Source organism: Scardinius erythrophthalmus (genome assembly GCF_964197995.2).
Source record: "Scardinius erythrophthalmus genome assembly, chromosome: 6".
In the NCBI taxonomy this organism is placed as follows: domain Eukaryota; kingdom Metazoa; phylum Chordata; class Actinopteri; order Cypriniformes; family Leuciscidae; genus Scardinius; species Scardinius erythrophthalmus.
In genome coordinates, this window is record NC_138226.1 from 22,754,343 (window position 1) to 22,773,096 (window position 18,754).

General features: G+C 36.2%; 3 protein-coding genes across 4 annotated transcripts; 1 reads left to right on the forward strand and 2 right to left on the reverse strand.

Moving 5' to 3' along the window:
* Positions 1 to 316: 316 nt before the first annotated feature.
* Positions 317 to 4,478, reverse strand: ska3 (spindle and kinetochore associated complex subunit 3). 2 transcript variants are annotated; one of them, XM_081368063.1, is made up of 10 exons: positions 4,324 to 4,478; positions 3,939 to 4,060; positions 3,786 to 3,847; positions 3,531 to 3,702; positions 2,943 to 3,375; positions 1,904 to 1,947; positions 1,299 to 1,489; positions 960 to 1,151; positions 620 to 826; positions 317 to 510 (listed from the first exon to the last, which is right to left on the reverse strand). In XM_081368063.1, the coding sequence occupies exons 2-10, from the start codon at positions 4,045 to 4,047 to the stop codon at positions 487 to 489; spliced, it is 1,434 nt and encodes a 477-aa protein (XP_081224189.1). In that variant the 5' UTR covers positions 4,048 to 4,060; positions 4,324 to 4,478; the 3' UTR covers positions 317 to 486. The 2 variants fall into 2 exon arrangements, with proteins under 2 accessions (XP_081224189.1, XP_081224190.1); XM_081368064.1 differs by having other exon boundaries at positions 4,382 to 4,430.
* A 2,062-nt stretch (positions 4,479 to 6,540) lies between these two features.
* Positions 6,541 to 11,230, reverse strand: LOC308692072 (potassium/sodium hyperpolarization-activated cyclic nucleotide-gated channel 1-like). Its single transcript, XM_081367776.1, has 10 exons — positions 10,705 to 11,230; positions 10,174 to 10,360; positions 9,993 to 10,097; positions 9,765 to 9,902; positions 9,474 to 9,635; positions 8,379 to 8,472; positions 8,137 to 8,264; positions 7,904 to 8,050; positions 7,545 to 7,782; positions 6,541 to 7,386 (listed from the first exon to the last, which is right to left on the reverse strand). The coding sequence occupies exons 1-10, from the start codon at positions 10,884 to 10,886 to the stop codon at positions 7,217 to 7,219; spliced, it is 1,551 nt and encodes a 516-aa protein (XP_081223902.1). The 5' UTR covers positions 10,887 to 11,230; the 3' UTR covers positions 6,541 to 7,216.
* Positions 11,231 to 14,325: 3,095 nt separating this feature from the next.
* cox17 (cytochrome c oxidase copper chaperone COX17) lies at positions 14,326 to 17,754 on the forward strand. Its single transcript, XM_081367980.1, has 4 exons — positions 14,326 to 14,441; positions 14,724 to 14,852; positions 15,273 to 15,387; positions 17,570 to 17,754. The coding sequence occupies exons 2-3, from the start codon at positions 14,734 to 14,736 to the stop codon at positions 15,355 to 15,357; spliced, it is 204 nt and encodes a 67-aa protein (XP_081224106.1). The 5' UTR covers positions 14,326 to 14,441; positions 14,724 to 14,733; the 3' UTR covers positions 15,358 to 15,387; positions 17,570 to 17,754.
* Positions 17,755 to 18,754: the final 1,000 nt, after the last annotated feature.

The following is an 18,754-nucleotide window of genomic DNA, read 5'->3' on the forward strand; positions in this document are numbered from 1 at the left end:
TTTCATAGACACAAAGCTAAACTTCAACAAAATGACCTACATAATTTTAAATTATGGAGTCAAATGTTTGGCTTTTCTGCATTTTGTCCATCTTGCATCATTTGCAAACTAGTCTGGAAATAGTGTAATAATCCGATAATATGTGGCATTTGTGCTACAGCTGTTTCCCCACATTACTGAAAGGGTTACTTACTACATTACTCTGCACATTTACAGAAATGTACATAAGGACCTGGATAATTGTATTTATATAGTTCTCTGATAAGTGTTAACTCATTCCAATGTCCTTTTGAATAACCACCAATGCCATCATTTTAAATTCTCTTTATTAAGTATTATTTAAAAACCTCCTTAAGTGTTTTGCACTTATCAAAAAATAAGTCAATAGAGTCATGGTGTTATGAAAGCAATCTGCTGTTCTCCTCTTCATGTCACTTTTTGAAAGCTAGACTTAAAGGTCTGCAGCACAGATCCAGTGGTGACCGCTTAAGATTTGCACTGAGCCACAAGCTAAAAGAGGGGGAGGAAAATAAAAAATTAACCATATTTGAAATGTTTTCTTTGACAAAAGTCCAATTTGCAATAGCAATTTCAGCATTACAAGGTTGTATTGACTCACTTTTAAGATATCCTGAGTGACTGAACTTATATCTGGCATCTCTGGTGTGCATGGCTCTGTGGGAAACTTCACTCTGACTTTTGGAGTTGCAAGGCACCAATCCTGACTGGAGCCATCTTCAGGCCTTGTGACAGGGGTTTGTTTCAGCTCTAACACATTGCCTGCACCCATCTTCATCCCAGAGAGACTTTCACCAGATGCATTTTTCTGTTCAGAGTTGATGGAAGGGAAAGCATTATCTGCATCTCAATAAATGAAACTAGAAACCAATACATTTATAAGGTTAAGCATGAAATCTAGGGTATAATGATTAAAATATATTTAAAACATGATTGCTTACAAAAGCAAGAGAACTCCCAAAAAGTGACTGCAGGGAAGGGATCTCTGGCATCGCCTCATCCTCGTAACGTAGCACTTTTGGCATCTCTGGAGCGTCAAACGAAGGAGCTCTGTTAGTGTTTGAGAGATTTGGTAGGTGAAAGCTGTCCTTCTGTGATCCGCTGTGCCTCTCGCTTTCTTCCTGCTTTTCGTCCTGTGAAACAGTAATTGCAGTGAATAAGTGAAACCATTACACATTTTGACAGGTATTGTATGTGATCAGGGTTTAATGTAATAAAAGTCTCTTGAGGCAGATTTTCACATCAGTAACAAAGGTATTGAGTAAAGGGGCACATCACACCTTTTTTATTAGCTTGCTGACAAAAGGTGTCTCAAATGCAGGGAGCTCTGGGGTAGAAGGACAGTTATTAGGGCGAGGAGGAGAATCGAGATCATTCCTTTCTTTCAGTGGTGGAGAGGACGGGTTGCGGTGCTTCTCAATCTTAAATCCTGGGGTGCAAAACACAGGAGGCTCTGGGGATTCCAGACTCTCTGAAATATTTAAACACAAACATGCAAATCAATAAGAAACATTAGAGCGAATATAAATAGCCAACAAGGCTTAAGCCTAGTCTGCATGTTTGAGCCGTCTTAAATGAAATGAACTTGCACTGACATATCTTAAAATATGACATATCTTAAAATATGTCAGTGCCATTGTTTTGCCTCAAGATGCACTTGGTGTAAAACAATGGCACTGACATATAATGTTTTTCTTTTCTAAAACACGTTTATAAAAGCTACTTAAATGTCCTTATTGAATTAAGGCTTAATCTAAACCCTGTCTGTAAAACCAGGCCCAAATGTAATATTCAAAGAATCAATTATTCAAACAACCATATAGGTTAACTACTAATCTTAATATTAAAAAAAATTATATTCATGCAAAAAGTCTAAATGATTTACCATTGGCGACACCTTTGTTAGGCACAGAAGACGGAGTTCTTTCACTGTGAAAGACACAAAACACACACATATTACTGCACTACCATTCCAAATTTGGCAGCAGTAAGATAAAAAAAAGGACAACTTTTTCAACAAAGGCAAATTAAATTGATCAAAAGTTACAATAAACAAATTTATTATGTTACAAAATATTTATTTATATATAAATGCTGTTCTTTTGAACCTTATATTCATCAAAGAATCCTGAAAAAATCCACAAAAATATTAAGCATAATAAATGTTTCTTGAGCACAAAATCAGCATATTAGAATGATGATCATGTGACACCAAAGACTGGAGTAATGATGCTGAAAATTCAGCTTTGATCACAGGAATAAATTACATTTTATAATATATTGAAATAAAAAACAGTTATTTGAAACAATATAATATATATATATATATATATATATATATATATATATATATATATATTTTTTTTTTTTACTGTATTTTTAATAAAATGCAGCCTCGGTTAGCATTCAGTAACACTTTATTTTACAGTGTCTTTGTTAAACATGTTACAAGTAGTTACTATAGTAATATAACTATAAATTATACATAATTACATGCAACTAACCCTTAACCAAACCCTAATCCTAACCTTATAGTATGGACATGTAGTTACTTAATATTGCTCACTACTTAAATGTATAATACAGAGACACCTTAAAATAGTTACCGAGACTTCTTACAAAATCATAAAAAATAGTGTATATTGTATGTGTGTATATACAATGTATGTATAACAGCTGGTACAGAAATACGCAGAGATCTGTTAGATTATGTCAGCAAAATGTCATAAGGTTGTAAAGATCCTAGCAACTTTCTTGCTCCTAAAGATGTAAATTCAACTTAGACAGCATTAAATCCACCCATGAAGCTGAATTTAGTGACTTTAAAATTTCAAGCACATTTTCCAAGTGGCATATTTAGTCTTTTCAGAAGACAAACATGCTTGTGATTTTGCATTCACAACCAGACACAGTAAGCAGCATACCTGCAGGTCTTTGGTGGTTTCTTGTTGAACAAATCCATGGTAAAATCATTGTTCCAGCACATGGTGTACTCAGAGATGCCGAAGTCCTCGAGTCTTGGGGTCGGAGCATCTTCCTCCATACTCAGAGAGCACTTGGGTGTCTTTGGCTGCAGTGGATGCATGTTCATGACAAACGGTGGTGGTGACAGAGCCACGGCCGGGACAGGAGCGGCGCTGAGAGACTGCTCTGCTTCACCAAGCACTTTTTGGAATTGAAGTGCAGACAGACCAAAATCGGAGAGCTTTGGTGTCCGCAGCTGGTCAACGGGTGGTGGCATCTTCTCAGGCGTCTCTGACTGCTGAGCATCTTCACAAACCCCTTCTCTCATTCCTTCATCTTCCTGTGCTGCATCTTTCTCTGCTTGCTCCTTTGTCTCTTTTGTACCATTAATCTCTAGAAAAGTGAGCAACATTTCCATTGACATATACATGAATTGTAGCAAAGCCTAAACTGATTCAATTTTAATCATTAAATAGAGATAATTGCTATAAAATCCAAGCAGAGGCAGCATTGGGATGTTAACGTTCTCAGATGTGATAAACATTTACCTATACACCCCTGTCTTGCCATTCGTGGTCTGTAGCCATACTTCTCATAGTGTTTCTTCAGCCTGTCTATGTCTTCTGTGGTCCTCTGCTTCAGCACCAAGCATCTTCTGATGAAGCTCCTCAGCTCAGTACTTGTTGTATCATGTGTAGCAACCTGATCTTGAACTTGCCGCTGCATATGATTTTGTGACAAATGTAGCCCATATTTAAAAATACACTAAAATCATGGACTATAAGTGAGCAGCATACACATACCTTCAGTGTCCTGACTTCAGAGTGCAGCTGATACAGTGCTTGAGCCCCATTCTCTTCATCCTCTGAACAACCACAGATAACGGTCAATGGATGCAAAATTATGACCTGATCATTTTATCACTAATAACTATAAAACATTTACTGCCAATTTACCATCGTCGTCTTTGAGGTTCTGACTTGTTTGCAGGAGATTGTTGCTTTCAGTCTCCAGATAAACAGTCAGTTTCCGAAGCTTTGCAAAGAAACGCTCGGAAGGATTCATGCTTAATGTCAAACTGAAATGACAATTAATAACTAGTAATAATAAGAAAATTGAATCAAATATCAAAATCAAATAGTAGTATTATATTTAAAATATTAACATAAAAATACCGGTATTTTTTTCTGCATAAATAAACAATAAACTGTAACTGTTTTGGATTGTACGGCTATAACGTTACGGCACAATAACAAGTAAAGTTAATAACTAAACACAAGGAAGCTACTGTCTAGAACACATTCATTTAAGAAACACACGATAACCGACAACGAATAATACCTTAACAGAAGTACTGTGGTTTAATGAACTAGATCCAGAAAGCAACATATAAAAACACCTCTGAACTGTAGTTTCAAATTTCGCGGCACATCCGGGTTCGTTTTGACTGACTCGTTAGACTTTACGCACATCCAAACACAATGGCACTCATTACTGCCACCCAGTGATGTTTTGCAGAGTCATTCTACGCGAATAATGTTAAAAAGATAGTTCACCCAAAAGTGAAAATTTTGTCATTACTTTGCCTCACTCTCACCCTCAAGTTGTTCCAAATTTGCATGAGTTTCTTTGTTTTGGTGAAAACAAAAAAAGATATTTTGAAGAATGCGGGTAATCAGATAAATGAAGGCATCACCCATCGACTTCAGTATTTTTTTTTTTTCCTACTATGGAAGTCAATGGGTGCCTTCAACTGTCTGGTCAGCATTTTTATTTTTGCCAGTGTGTGGTTAACAGATCAATATTGATCCATTAGGGCTCATCCCCCAACCGCATGATCTCCAAGCTTTTGATAAAACTTGAGAACCCTGCTACAGATTTATAATTTTTGATATATTATTGTGTAACCAATGACCTAATCCTCAGTTAACACTGGACGCACAAACCGTTTAGTTTCATTCATCCTTTTAATGTGCCCCAGACTTCAAATACAGGAGCTTCAGCGCCTTTATTCCCCCCTACATTAACACAATAGTCATGACAGGATATCTCCTCAGGGTTCTGTATGCTTTGTTTAATTTCTGGACACCTCATTCTTTTAAATTACATTTACTGTTCATCTGGATTATAATTACTAAATGAACTGAGTCTTTCCATTTATTTAAAAAGCACTTGTAATAAATAGAGGTCAAATTAAATAATTGAACATTACACACCATGAAAAATGTATTGATTGCATTCTAAATCATTTTGATGTGGAAAAAACTCAGGAACAACTAATTCATGATTTAAAGTCTTTATGTTCTTTATTAATTCATGTTTTATATTTTCTTGACAGAAGAGAGACTTCTAAACTTTAATACTTGTTCCTCTAAATCTGTGTGAGTAACTTTAATACATATGACTAATGAAACTTTCTCTTTGAATGCCCACAGAGATTTCTGAATGCATATATTAACTCATGGACAGCCAGGGGGGACTAACTGTTATCAAACTGCTGTCTTTGTTGATTTTTGGACCTGATTTAAATATGGTAGAATATATATATATATATATATATATATATATATATATATATATATATATATATATTTTGTATTGAGAGAAGTAAAAATATAATGTGATCTTCACAACAACAACAAAATAAATAAGAAAAAAACATGTAATGACAGAGTTCCCTGTTTAGCTTACATCTTTTTAAAATAAAACTTTTATATTATATATATTAAATGTAAAATATGGAGGATTATTTCTAGGCCCTGACCAAATTTGTGCATTATCTGCGCTGATTTTTGGGGTAAATCTGCTGACTTTTGTGGGACATTTAAACATGTAAAAATTAGCTGAGTGTAGGCTGAAAGCTAATCTGACTGAAATGAAGGTCACCGGTGGGCGCTGTTCTGGATACCTCAGAGAACAGGCCGAGGAAGACTTAAAGAGGCAGAGACGGTGCATCCTGCTGTGGGCACTTGGAAACTGATAGTCTATAGCAGCAGAAGCCAGGAGGGAGGAACTGAGCTGGAGAAGGAGGCCTATAAACAGTCGAATATCCTCCTATCAGTATTCTCAGAGAAACTGCATTCCAGTGTGGTTGTGTGATGCTGAGTTAAACCTTATTAACTGGACAAAGCCTATTTTCCAAACGCTTGTCCATCAGCTGGAATAGAATATTCACAAACCACACCCAGAAATCTTTGCCGATACAGAGAGAGGATCCAATAAATAAAGCAAAGCTTAATCTGGAAAATTTGCTGAGTAAGCTGCAGGTATCATGTATCAAGTATCATGTAACATTGAAGACTGGAACAATACATAAACACTAACAAAGCTTCCCAACCCCAAACTTAGTATACAGTATGTATAAATGTGGGAAGATGCCCCCTTAAGAACAATGTGGATTTCCTTTTAAACAGTATTATAGGAAATAAATAGAAACATTTCTTAATTTAGTTGTTATAGCACAAAATGTAAAATAAAAGAGGGGTAAGATGGTCAAAATTGATAGATGAAATGTTACTGAAGTAAGAACCATTACTTATAAATTATAAATTACTTTTTAATTCAATTTCATTTATTTATTTGTATAGAGCTGATATATTTACAGTATCATTATTGTAAAATACTAAATCAACTATTCTGTATAGATTTTTTTGACAAATTAGTTGATAATAATTGAATAACCAATGACAGACCAAGCAGAATCCCAGTAAAATAGATTTATCGGAAAGGTAAAATTATTCTATGACTTATGTACAGACATATCAATATTTACATTTTTAATTACCCATATTTTAATTGAATCATCTATTATTTCATCATACCTCAGGGGTCTAATTGTATCTTTTTACTTCAAAATAAAATCTTTAACTTTTACCCCACAAATCCCAAAAAAATGATGTGTCCACAAACCCCTCATTAACAAATAGACACAAAAAAACTTTGATATTCAACATAATAAAATGTCATACATCATTATTTTCCAGAGACACAAAATTAGATCTATGAACCTCAAAACCTGACTAAATCTCACAAATGTTGATATGTAGATGAAATGACAAAATTATATATCCATTCATCAAAAGTCCTGAGATGAGATTTTGTGTCATCTATGGTCAGGAGGAAACATTTAGGTGTGTGTGTGGGGGGGGGGGTCATCTTATCCCATGTTACCAGCATCTGTTAAATCAGCTACAAGTTAAAATGTGTCATTATTTAACAGCACTAACTTACTTTCTCAACATAACAAAATGTCTTTATCCTCTTGAGATGTCTCCAGGTCTCTCTTGATGTCTGGATAGTCCTCCAGAACACAATGAAAGGTGTCCACTGACAAGGAAAAGAGCTGACAGATAGTCAGAGCTTGTACTGTGTCCAAACGCCTTCCTCTTGTTAGGAGGCATGAGTCTGGAAAAGGCAAGGACAGAAATGATTTAACATTAAAATTAACATCTTACCAATGAGTCTGTTTGAAGTCATTGACTATATTACAACACAGAATACAGTACATAATCTAAATAGATATTGCATTGACAAAGCAAAGATTTATATATATCGAGTCAAACCTCCAAAGTAGTCTCCATCACACAGTTCCCTCTGGAAAAACTCATTCTCCACAAGGACCTGCCCGTGCTCGATGAAGAACATTCGGTCACCAGGAGCGTTCTGCTGGATGATGATGTCACCCGCCTGGAAGACCTCATACAGCAGCTCCAGAAGAATGGCATTGATGAAGTTTATGTCACGGTTCCGGAAAATGGGAACTTTTCTCACGTGGTCCGAGCACATGGTCAGCAGAATCTCCTAATAAAACCATCCAAATCATCATTAAATTATAAAGACACTGTTTTACTATTAAGAACATAAGCAAGCTTGTTTTAAGTAATCACTTCTATGAGTATGAATTCCAACAAGTGAGCAGCACCTCTCTGAGAGATGAGGACACCCACTTCAGGACATCCTTCTCATCATACCATTTCCCTCCATAGCGAGCCTGATAGTAGTTGTTGATGCGCATACGAAGGGCTTTGGGAAGCTTCATGAAAGTCATATAATCTTCCAGATGGTTTATCTATGTAAAAACAAGCAAATAAGAAAATGGCACACATGATAACCATCTAATATGTTGCTTTATCAAGGTATTTGTTTTTCTTGCACCTTGTTCTTGTATGCTCTTGCTGTTATGTCCACATCAGACATCATAGCAGCAGTGTTGGCAACCATCACTGTGTACATGATGGCTCCAGACACAATGCTAGTCATGACAATCCACAGCTCAACCTCATCTAAAAACAAAACAAAACTTCAGGCATTAAAAGAAGTATCAATTGTGCATTGTGATTGTTGAATTATAAAATTAGCATATTGCTAAATCGGCTGATCAAAAGTATACTCCTTGCTTGTGGGTGTATCAGAGGAACCATATGATATTGCAGTCATATGAGAGAGTGCCCGAAAGACTCCAAAGGAGTACTTCTCTCCCACGGTGGCGTTCTGACAAATGACACAAAACAAAAAGTTGACATTAATGCATTCATTCTATCCACTAAAACCACAAAACAGCTCTAAAATAATATCACATAGACTGTATGGCTCTCTGTAATACCTTGTTCTTATCAGTCAATCACAGTATATGCTTTTGGTTCCAGGAGAGCATGAGGCCATTTTAAAGGTGGCATGAGATGGAACCCCAGGACAAAAGGTTCTTTATATTGGTAAAGGGTTCTTTAGATTCTTTAAATGTTCTTCACATTATACGAAAAAAAGGTTCTTTTAAGAACAGTTCACCAAAAGGTTTGTTGGGGAACCAAAAATGGTTTTCTATGGTACCGCTGTGAAATCCCCCCTTTGAAACTTTTATTTTTTAGTGCATCAAAGCACGAACTCCGTTATCGATGACCTCAGTATTAATATTACTGTAATATTATTGCAGCATTCAGCTTTAAAGAGGTAAGATTATAATATAATTTCAACACAAATCAATACTTCATATTGACACATTTATGAATTTGGTATGCAATAGCCATATAAAACGCAGGATAATGTACACTGTAAAAAATTATTGCTGTGATTATTTATCACAACTTAAAATTCAACATAAGAAAAATAAATATTGTGTTGTTTCAACTTAAAAAAGTATGTGTTCGTGCTTGACTTAAAATGTTAAGTTTAGTTTAGTTAAGTTGGATATTTAAGTTATCTCAACAAATTTTGAGTTGTTATAACTAATTGCAGCAACATCACCAATTAATGTTTAAAAAACATTTTAAGAGATTTCTCTAAAGCATATCTGGAAACGTTGAAATACTTTCTAGAACATATCTAGAATTTTATTTATATATTTCACAATTAAACTTTTCATGACTATAAAATATTATTAATTTCCATGACTTTTCCATGGCTTGTAAGTTCAATTTTCAAATTCAATTATATTCCCATAACTGTGGGAGCGCTGTTTATGTGAATATACTGTATCATACCACATAGATACATACCATTAGATTCTCTCTTCTAACCCAGCAGTCTGAGGGAAATTCCTCAAGCATAGGTACGAAATACTGAATACAGCCATTCCAGTGGCACAGCAGGAATATCATCATAAATAATGACAAGATTCTTAGGAATACCCTCATCACCTCCAAGTTGGCATTTGAAACCTATGAGGCAGAGATTCAATATAAAAATCAAAGGGATTATTTAAAGAAATAAAAACACTTACACTATAAACAATTCAGTTTTGTTCAGATGAGATCAGTTTCACATGGTCAAAGCTATTCATTACTTACTCTCTCCACCTCATTGAAAAACCTAACTAGCCTTGACACACGCAGCAGGCGGACAAGACTGAGGATTCTCACAAACATCAAGATGCGCATCATTTTGCCTGCTCTGGATGAGGGAGAGTCACCATGGTATTGTAGATCCTGTCATGAAAAGGGCACAAGACTCAAGTTTTCCAAATGAAGTGATGTAATTTCAATACAGTCAAAGGATTGTAGAAAAAAACACATTACCGCAATAAGTAGGATGTAACCAACTGGAAATGCTGCCACCATATCAGGTATAAACCAGCTCTTTAGATACCGTTGTCGAATGCTTTTCAAGTCCAGAATGGCTCCCTGTGTAACATACAGAATGATTCATTGGATACGTTTAAGCAATGTGATATATGTAAAGTCTAGGGCCAGTCCTTACATCGCTGTCCTCATTAATGATCCCCATGCGAAAGTTAAGCCCAACGTCAATCAGGAATAGAGTGTCTGAGAACACATTAAAACCCTCCCAACCTACTCCACTGTTCCCATCTAGAAAGGCAATCTCCATTGGGATCCCAATTAGATTCAGAAATGTTATGGCCACCATACACATGATGTAGTAACTCCTGTATAAATAAGAAAAAAAGAGATACATTTTTTTTTTTTTTTTTGCATGGCATTTCATGTGGTTTTACTTTTTCAAAACTCAGTATATTTTATTTTATTTTATTAAACATTTATTTGCCCATTAAACATACACTCTTCGGAGTATTAAAGGTTTTTTTTGGCATCGGTGGTTAAATGAAGAACCTTAAACATACATGCAATCTTTTCATGCAACAAAATGTTCTTTATAAATGTTATTTAAATCACTATAATGTTCTTCACACTAAGAGGGAAAAAAAGGTTCCTTTGCGAAGTGTTCACTGAAAGGTTCTCTGGGGAACCAAAAATGGTACGTGCACATTACCTTATACGACTGAAGGGATGGATGACGATCACGTCTCCCTCTTTCTGTCTATTGCGCTCCTTCTCCACGGCCACCTCACTGCCGTAGACGTACAGCGAGCGTCTGTTGAGCTGAGGCAGCAGGAGGTTTTTCCACCCGTTCCATCTGAAGCGCCTGTGATTCTCAGGTGCGAAACGCTTCATTTCCAGACCCTGACTAAGCACCGTAATCACCGAAGCTCCTCTAACATCTCTCACCGAGCCTCTGTGACAACTTTATTTCTGGACTTTATTTTATGCTGACCATATTATCCACTTTTCTTCTTCGCCTTCAAGCTCGCTCCCTTTCTTTCTTTCTTTCTCTCTCACGCACGCACATGCACAGTCACAGAGTAATTTTCCATCACAGTTTTTCTGGCTCGATCCAGAATGTTGAAGGAGATAAGTTCCAGACTTTCCATTCTTCCCCCCCTGTCAAACTAACTATTGTCTCATCAACTATTCAGTATCTCTGCCTCGCGCTCACATCAGCTCAGCTCATCTGGACTGTAGGGCGGTTCTTTGACACAAGGTGGTTTTGAATATCACAAGTAGGCTATTGTCATCTGAACCAGACAGATGGTTCCGATTGAACCGGACAATGGGAGGAGATAGAATTACTTACACTCTCATTGTGTGTAATGACTGTACTGATACCACAAAGAGACTCTTTCTAATGAGCACATAAAAGTGCACAGAGAATTTTGCTATCCTAAAAAGAGAAAGAATACAGGTTTATCTTTTTTTTTTTTTTTTTTTTTTTTTTTTTTTTTACAGACATTTATGCTTTATAAGAAATCAGAGATTAACCCTTAAATTCATGAACTTTTTGCCAATCATTATTACATATTCGGGTCTTTAGCGACCCGGACTCTCTACCAGACTACCAACTCTCCTGATATTAGAGTAACAATTAGCCTAGAAGAAAACATATTTGTTACCTTTTGGAGCATGGCAGGGTTCCGTTTGAGTATATGTTTTATACCATCACTGTCCTCGTCAGAGCTCATTTCCCATCGGGCTTCTATTCGCGACCTCAAACAAACATATTCTAAAAACTATAATTTTCAACATCTTCAAAATCAATATTTTTATCGCTGACAGCTTTTTCACCAGATCAGCCATCAAGTGACAATATGACACTAATATTTGATTACGTTCAGTAGGCCTACTTGCTTTGCAGTAAATCGCTGAGCCATTTCAAGTTTAGCTGATGATACTTCCTATTCTTTTGTTTTTCGCCTGCGGTAACTATGAGCGAACCGTCACTTCATAATCTGGAATAAAGGTGAATTGCACTTACTTAATTGAATAGGAAAACAGGCATTCTTTTATAATTGTATTATTTTTTCGTGTTATATTGTTTAATGAATTGATTGAGGAATACTAAGAGGAATACTCCCGGGACACTAGGTATGCGTTTAAGGGTTAACATAGGTACATCTGGGAAAACTGGTCTGTGTTTTTGTTGAGAATGTGCTTACATCAAAAACAGACACCTTCAGCTTTCCACATAGCAATGATGGAGCTCACTAGATCTCCGTTAAACTGAATACAGTATTGTATTGCACTGTTTATGAGAGTCACAATACAGTGTTGAATTTCAAAGTGGTATTCAAGTAATGTAACAGGTAACTGATCTTACATTCTCAGAAGGCAACAAACACCTTCATTTGTTGTAGGCTACTCTATCACACTGCATTCAGTTATCAAGTGGGTCAATAAATTCATCAAATCAGTAACTGGTTCCATTATATCTAATATAATTATTATTATCATTAATAACCAATTTGCCAAATGACTTTAAAACAAATAAAATTATATATAATGTAGGTAGCTGATATATGTAGGCCTATAATGGAAAAATGTCTGAAAACGAACTACACTGTACATTACAACTATATAAATTATACATGGTCATACTGCAACGGTTTTGAAACTGTTATGTTGGTTAAAAATGTAAGTTGCTACAAAACCACAATGCTGTCTGATTAATTACACATCTGATTATAAGCTTGACAAATTATGTGTAATTAATCGGACACCCTTTCAAATGTCACATTTGAGGTAGCCTATAGCTTTGCAAAAAATGAAAAAAAGGCACATTTTTTACTCATAAATTAAGCACGACATACAAACAAAAATATACTAAACACCCAGCAGAAATTCCTGAGGGAACCCGTGCTGTGTTAGCGTTCTCTGTTGGCCTACAAATTCACGTCATGATTGAAAAGTTCTATTTCTGCTGCTCATATCGTGCTGAACTTAGCAGAAAATGCAGAGAAAATGCAATACAGACATTTTATTTTGTGTTATAAACACAATATTTTGCTAGATAAGCTGTTACAGTGCACATCTAAAAAGTACATCTGTCAGACTTGACGCAAGTTGCAAACTTAGTGACACATTCAAAACATCACTGGTTTTGCTACACATTACATTACATTACATTACATTATACAATTAGGCAGAATTGGGTTCTGTAATCACGTATTTTTATTATCCAATATCCACCTCATGTAAAATACATTTAGACAATAGGCCTAAGTCTGTCATCAAAAGCTCACTCCGGATAACAATTTTTTAAATTTAAGGTGAAAATCAAAGGAAATACTGAAGTAGTAAAAACCTGCTATCTGTATAGAGATGTATCTCTTTTACACTTTAGAAATCTCTATGTGCTCCCGTTGCATTTCTTTTGTAGTTCCGCTCGTTTGCTGAATGTGAAAAGTGTGAAACAGGTCTAGAGTCAAATAACTTTTGAGCAGTTCTCGAAAACAGCACAGGCCAATATAGTGCGTTTGTGCTGAATAAACATGAAGTTAAGGATAAATTCGCCACAGTTTTGTCACAGATGAGTTTGTCAGGGTTCTGTCACTGCTGTATTTTCCTGTCCTTGTGTGAGAGTGCAGCTTCACTTAGGCAGGCCTACTCTCTCATCTGCTAAATGCATGGTGTTTCGTTTCAGTGTCAAGGAATGGACATTCATACTACAGGTTTTGTCTTTTGTTGAGCACATGGGTTGAGTGTTTTCTTGTATTTTTGCTTATTTTTGCTATGTAAATAAAGCGCCTTAACCCTCACACCAAACCTGAAAGAATTCTCAGAAAAAGAAATTCCATCACTACCAGAAGCCATCCGTGAAGCTGTATCAGTATGAACATATTGCATTGTAACTAAGTTGTAAAAAGGTCAAGCAAAGTTGGGTGGATTTACCTGCAAATATTGACTCGTTTTTTATATAAGTATTTTTATAATACCCATCTGACATAAATTATCTGATATTAAATGTAATGTAATTAAACCATAACATATTTTATTCCTTTATATTAAAAATTATAATACTGAAATGTTAGCAAATTATGAAATAAATAATAAAGTAATAGGCTAGCTTTAAATGGCTTTTATTCTGCACAAGACCTTTATTTTGTTTTATTGTTCAGCAATTGGCATGTTGTTATTCCCTGTTTTTTAAAACCGCGTTTCATTTTTAGTTCTAGCCATTAATATGTGTAACTGTAAATCACATTTAGGTAATAAATGGCTATAGCTTAGTTGTTAAATTAGTTTTATTGCTTGTTTTAATGAAAGACCGTAACCCGGAAGCTACGGGATACTTCCGCGTTCACGGGGTTGTGCTGTTATTAATTTGACAGCAACAGCAGGTTGTGTAAGAAAGGACGCACGTGAGCTCATCAGTCTCTTCATCATTTACATTAAGTAAGTCAACGTTTTTCAGTTAAATTGTTTTTTATTTGATCTTACCTGACAGCACGATTTGAATATCTGTTACCTCCGATTAGGCACAGCATTTTTGACAGCGATGTAGTTATAACAGCTGTATTTCAACGAAACTAGTCGTTAAACAGCAGAGGACATGATGTAACTTGTAATATGGTGGCTAGTTTGCTGCCCGCTGCTGGTTGTTCACAATACGTAGTGTTGAAACTTAAGTTTAGAGCTGGACTAAATCATTGTCCCCTGCTCTTTTGTTTTTCTCAGACAAGTGGAAATGTCTAGCCTGTCAGCAGCCAGTGTGGAGGCTTCACCAGCAATAGAGGGCACAGAGCAGAAGAAACCTCTGAAACCATGCTGTGCGTGTCCTGAGACCAAGAAAGCACGAGATGCCTGGTGAGGAAACTTTTGTCTATTAGTTCACACTTTAAAGGGATGTTACACAATAAAAATTAAATGCTGTTATATTTTTTCTCATGTTGTCCCAAACCTGCATGACTCTTTGTGAAGCACAAACTGAGAGAAACAGGATTGTGCTGCTCAGTAAATAAATTACGGAAAATCAAGGTTTTCAAATTTAGAAAAGAATACAAATCACCATAAAAGAAGTCAGTAATACTTGTACAATACTTCAAGTACTGCTGAACTAGTTTTTGACTTGTATAAAATTTTCTCCTTGTGTGTGTGAACATCAAACCGGTTTGTTGCAACATGAGGGTCGGTAAATAATGACTGAATTTATATTTTAGGTTAGCTAATCCTGTACATTTTGGCAAGATACTGTGCAGCAATGACATTTTATTGTCTTCACTGCAGCATAATTGAAAAGGGAGAAGAAAGCTGCACAGGTCTCATCGAAGCACACAAGGAGTGCATGAGGGCGCTTGGTTTTAAGATATAATGCCACCATCATGTTCAAATTGAGTGAATGGTAAGTTTATTTTCACTGTCTTGTGACGATGTCCAGCCGATCTCTTACGAAGAAGTGATATTTCTTACAATCATTTTTTTTTCTCACATTTTGGCCACCACATCCTTAAATCTTCTTAAAGGAGAACTTGGTAGCTTTTTTAACTTAATAAAACTGTCTAGAAATCATTTGGATGGTTAAACAACCTGTTCTGGTGATATTGGTGACTTTCCCCGCTCCCCCCAGCGTTCCCAGGCGGAAAACCAACCTTGCAACTTGTTCACTACCGTCCCGGCAAGATAGAAATTGGAAGTCTCGTGAGAAGCGAGAACGAGAACGAGCGCGAAACACAAATCGCTTTACGGCAATTCGACATAAACACACACGCATGTATGATGTATTACCAGATTACCCACCTCGATAGACATAGCTCCACGCGATACAGTTGGCTTGCTCCGATCAAAACAAACGCACATGAGCAGCGGTAGAGAAGGGGAGGAGGCCGCCGCAAGTGAGTTTTTTACGACTGTGTTGTGAAATATACGCCCCACCACAGCTGTAGGGGGAGCTCGTGGGGAAAACATGCGACAACAAAAGGGAAAATCAGCGAAGAAGTGACTAGAGTTCGCTAGAGTTGCCGAGTTCTCCTTTAATGCAATTTTCAGATATCTCTGTGCTCTGCAAATTGAAAAGGGTTGGTTCACCCCCAAATTATCTTTTTCGCTCCCTCATGTCTTCTACATGACTTTCTCAGTGGAGTTATTTATAGCACATTGTCAAAGCTACTCTCTTCCATTCAATAAAAGTGAATGGTGACCACAGCTGTCAAGATAGACTAAGGAAATGCACAAAACTATTATATGGCTAGCTACAGAAGACTCTGAATATAGTGCAAAACTTACATACTATTATTTATTTATATATATATGTATATATATATATACAGGGTCCGAAATTAACTTTTTGGCTCACCTGCCACGGGGACTGGTAGATGAAAAAATCCACCAGCCAAGCATATTTTTTACCGGCCAAAATAATAAACAGCCTTTTTTTTTTGTCACATATACATTCATTCAAGTACTTTTAATTGAGATTATAAGGTAGGCAAATTATGTTGAATACAAACGTAAAAAATTGTCCAGAGCAAAATTTGAAATGTATAATAAAAAAATAAAAAAAACTATATATATTGATCAAAATATATGAAATATTACTATCATTGGGGTAAAATAATTATTATTTTTTTTTTTTGTCAGTTTTGTTTCCTGACTCATGTGGAAGGGAAGGCAGAACGTCCTCGGTTAAGTTACTTACGTAACCTCGGTTCCATGAGAGATAAGGGAACGAGTATTGCGTTGCAAACGCTATGAGAAAACTAATTTTATCGAGAAAAGAACGGCCAAAATGTAACTTAAAGCAGAAGCAGCCTGGCCAGCGGCGGAGTATGCACGATCCGCGAGTGCTGAAGACGCTCTGCACGGCTTTTTTGGGGCGACCGCTTCTTCCAGTGGCGGCAGCTTCACATATCCTTTTTCCTCAGCGCCGTCAACAGATAGAGCGTTAACTGTACGTACACACCACCGCCGACTTGAGCTGCAAAGAAGCTCTGTCAAAAAGTACAGGAAAGCTTGACGCTTGTCCGCTCTGAATAGTGAGTGCGCGCACGCGGCCGGGGCTCATTCACTCGCGCGCTCTCTCTCTCTCTCTCTCTCTGCTCGGAGGCAGAAGAGCGCGTGCGCGCTGACAATTTTATTATTTTGGTATGAACATTCACCCGCCACTGTGGCGGATAGCCTTTTGAGATATACTCGCCAAACGGAAAATCTACCCGCATTTGGCGCTTGGCGGGTGTTAATTTCGGACCCTATATATATATATATATATATATATATATATATATATATATATATATATATATATATATATATATATATATATATATATATATATATATATATATATATATAGCTTTTTTGGAACTCGACAGCCTGGTCCTCATGTCTTTGTTTGAAACAGCAGCTCTGATATTCTGCTAAACTTCTCCTTTGGTCTTCCATGGAAGGAATGACAGAATTTCCATTTTAGTGCTTTTTAAATATTCAAAACAATCTTCATTTCTGTATCTCACGTTCTTGGGGACAATTGTTTATTTGAAGAATGAGTTACAATATGTTTCCTAATTGTCTTTTCTTTCCCTTTGTAGTGTGTGTCAGCCTGTGTGAAATGGGACCTGGTGTGCACTTTTATTTATATTTTTACACTGGAGTGAAGATTATGCAGGGTGAATTTGTTCCTCTGAGGGAAATGTTGTCTGTCTTTTCTTTCTCTTTCTTTCATATGTGCTTTACGTACGTTTATGGTCAATAAAGATCCTATGCAAGACGTTAAGCCGTTCTCTTTTATCTTTACTTTGTCCTTTTATTTGTATGAAATATGCATACATTCTTATAACAGTGCTGACTTTTTCCTTTTCAAGCCCATTTTAAATGATTCAGTCTAATTATGTTTCAGATGCTTGATTTGCTTATTTTATCATATTAAATTATTGATGATGAAGTATTGTATGTTGTTCGACACCATTCAGGCCAAGCAGTTCCACACAAACACTCTTCCTTCAGGCTTCCTACTCGGTTGGCCTTTGAATTCCCTGTACCAGCGTTTGGCTGGTGACAGCTGCACTTAACTATGCACGCAGGCCTAAAATAGAGCTGCTGCTCCCAGCACACTCTAATCTGAGGTCTACCCGCAGCGGTGCTTTTATTCTGCGTGCACACCTGGTGTGAAGCCAGCAAATGCAATTCATAATTTGCGTTTTCTCCTAAAGATTTTGCAAAGTTCATGAGCATAGTTAGTCACTGACACAAACACAAGAACCGATTGCTTATTTCACTATTCGTCCTGCTTATAATTATATAAATCATGGTAATTTTAATGTTCAATTCATTAAATACCAGTATAGGCACAGTATGTGCAAATGCATCATTGATATTTTTCAGATGTGAAATGTGTAAGTTGGCTCGTTCTGGTTTATTTCAGTCGTTCAAATAGCTTTCAATGGTGCTTGACTGTATCTGCATGCCTCTCTTGCAGGGTACATGTCAAATTGACAGCTCTGAATAGTAGCTTTGACACTCTCTTATCAACTATCAGGTAGTTAAGCTGCACAACCAATATATATTGACTTTCATTGTGTATTTTAGTTATGTTTTAAAATTCTACCTTTTTAATTGTTTTTATTCCATGGCAGAAACATTTGGAAGCTTGTTTTTGCCATGGAATAAAAAAAAAACTAAAAAGATAAAAATACTTTTTATCTCACAATTTGGACTTATTTCTCAAATCTGAGTTTCGCAATTCTAATTTTTATCATGCAATTGAGTTTATTTCT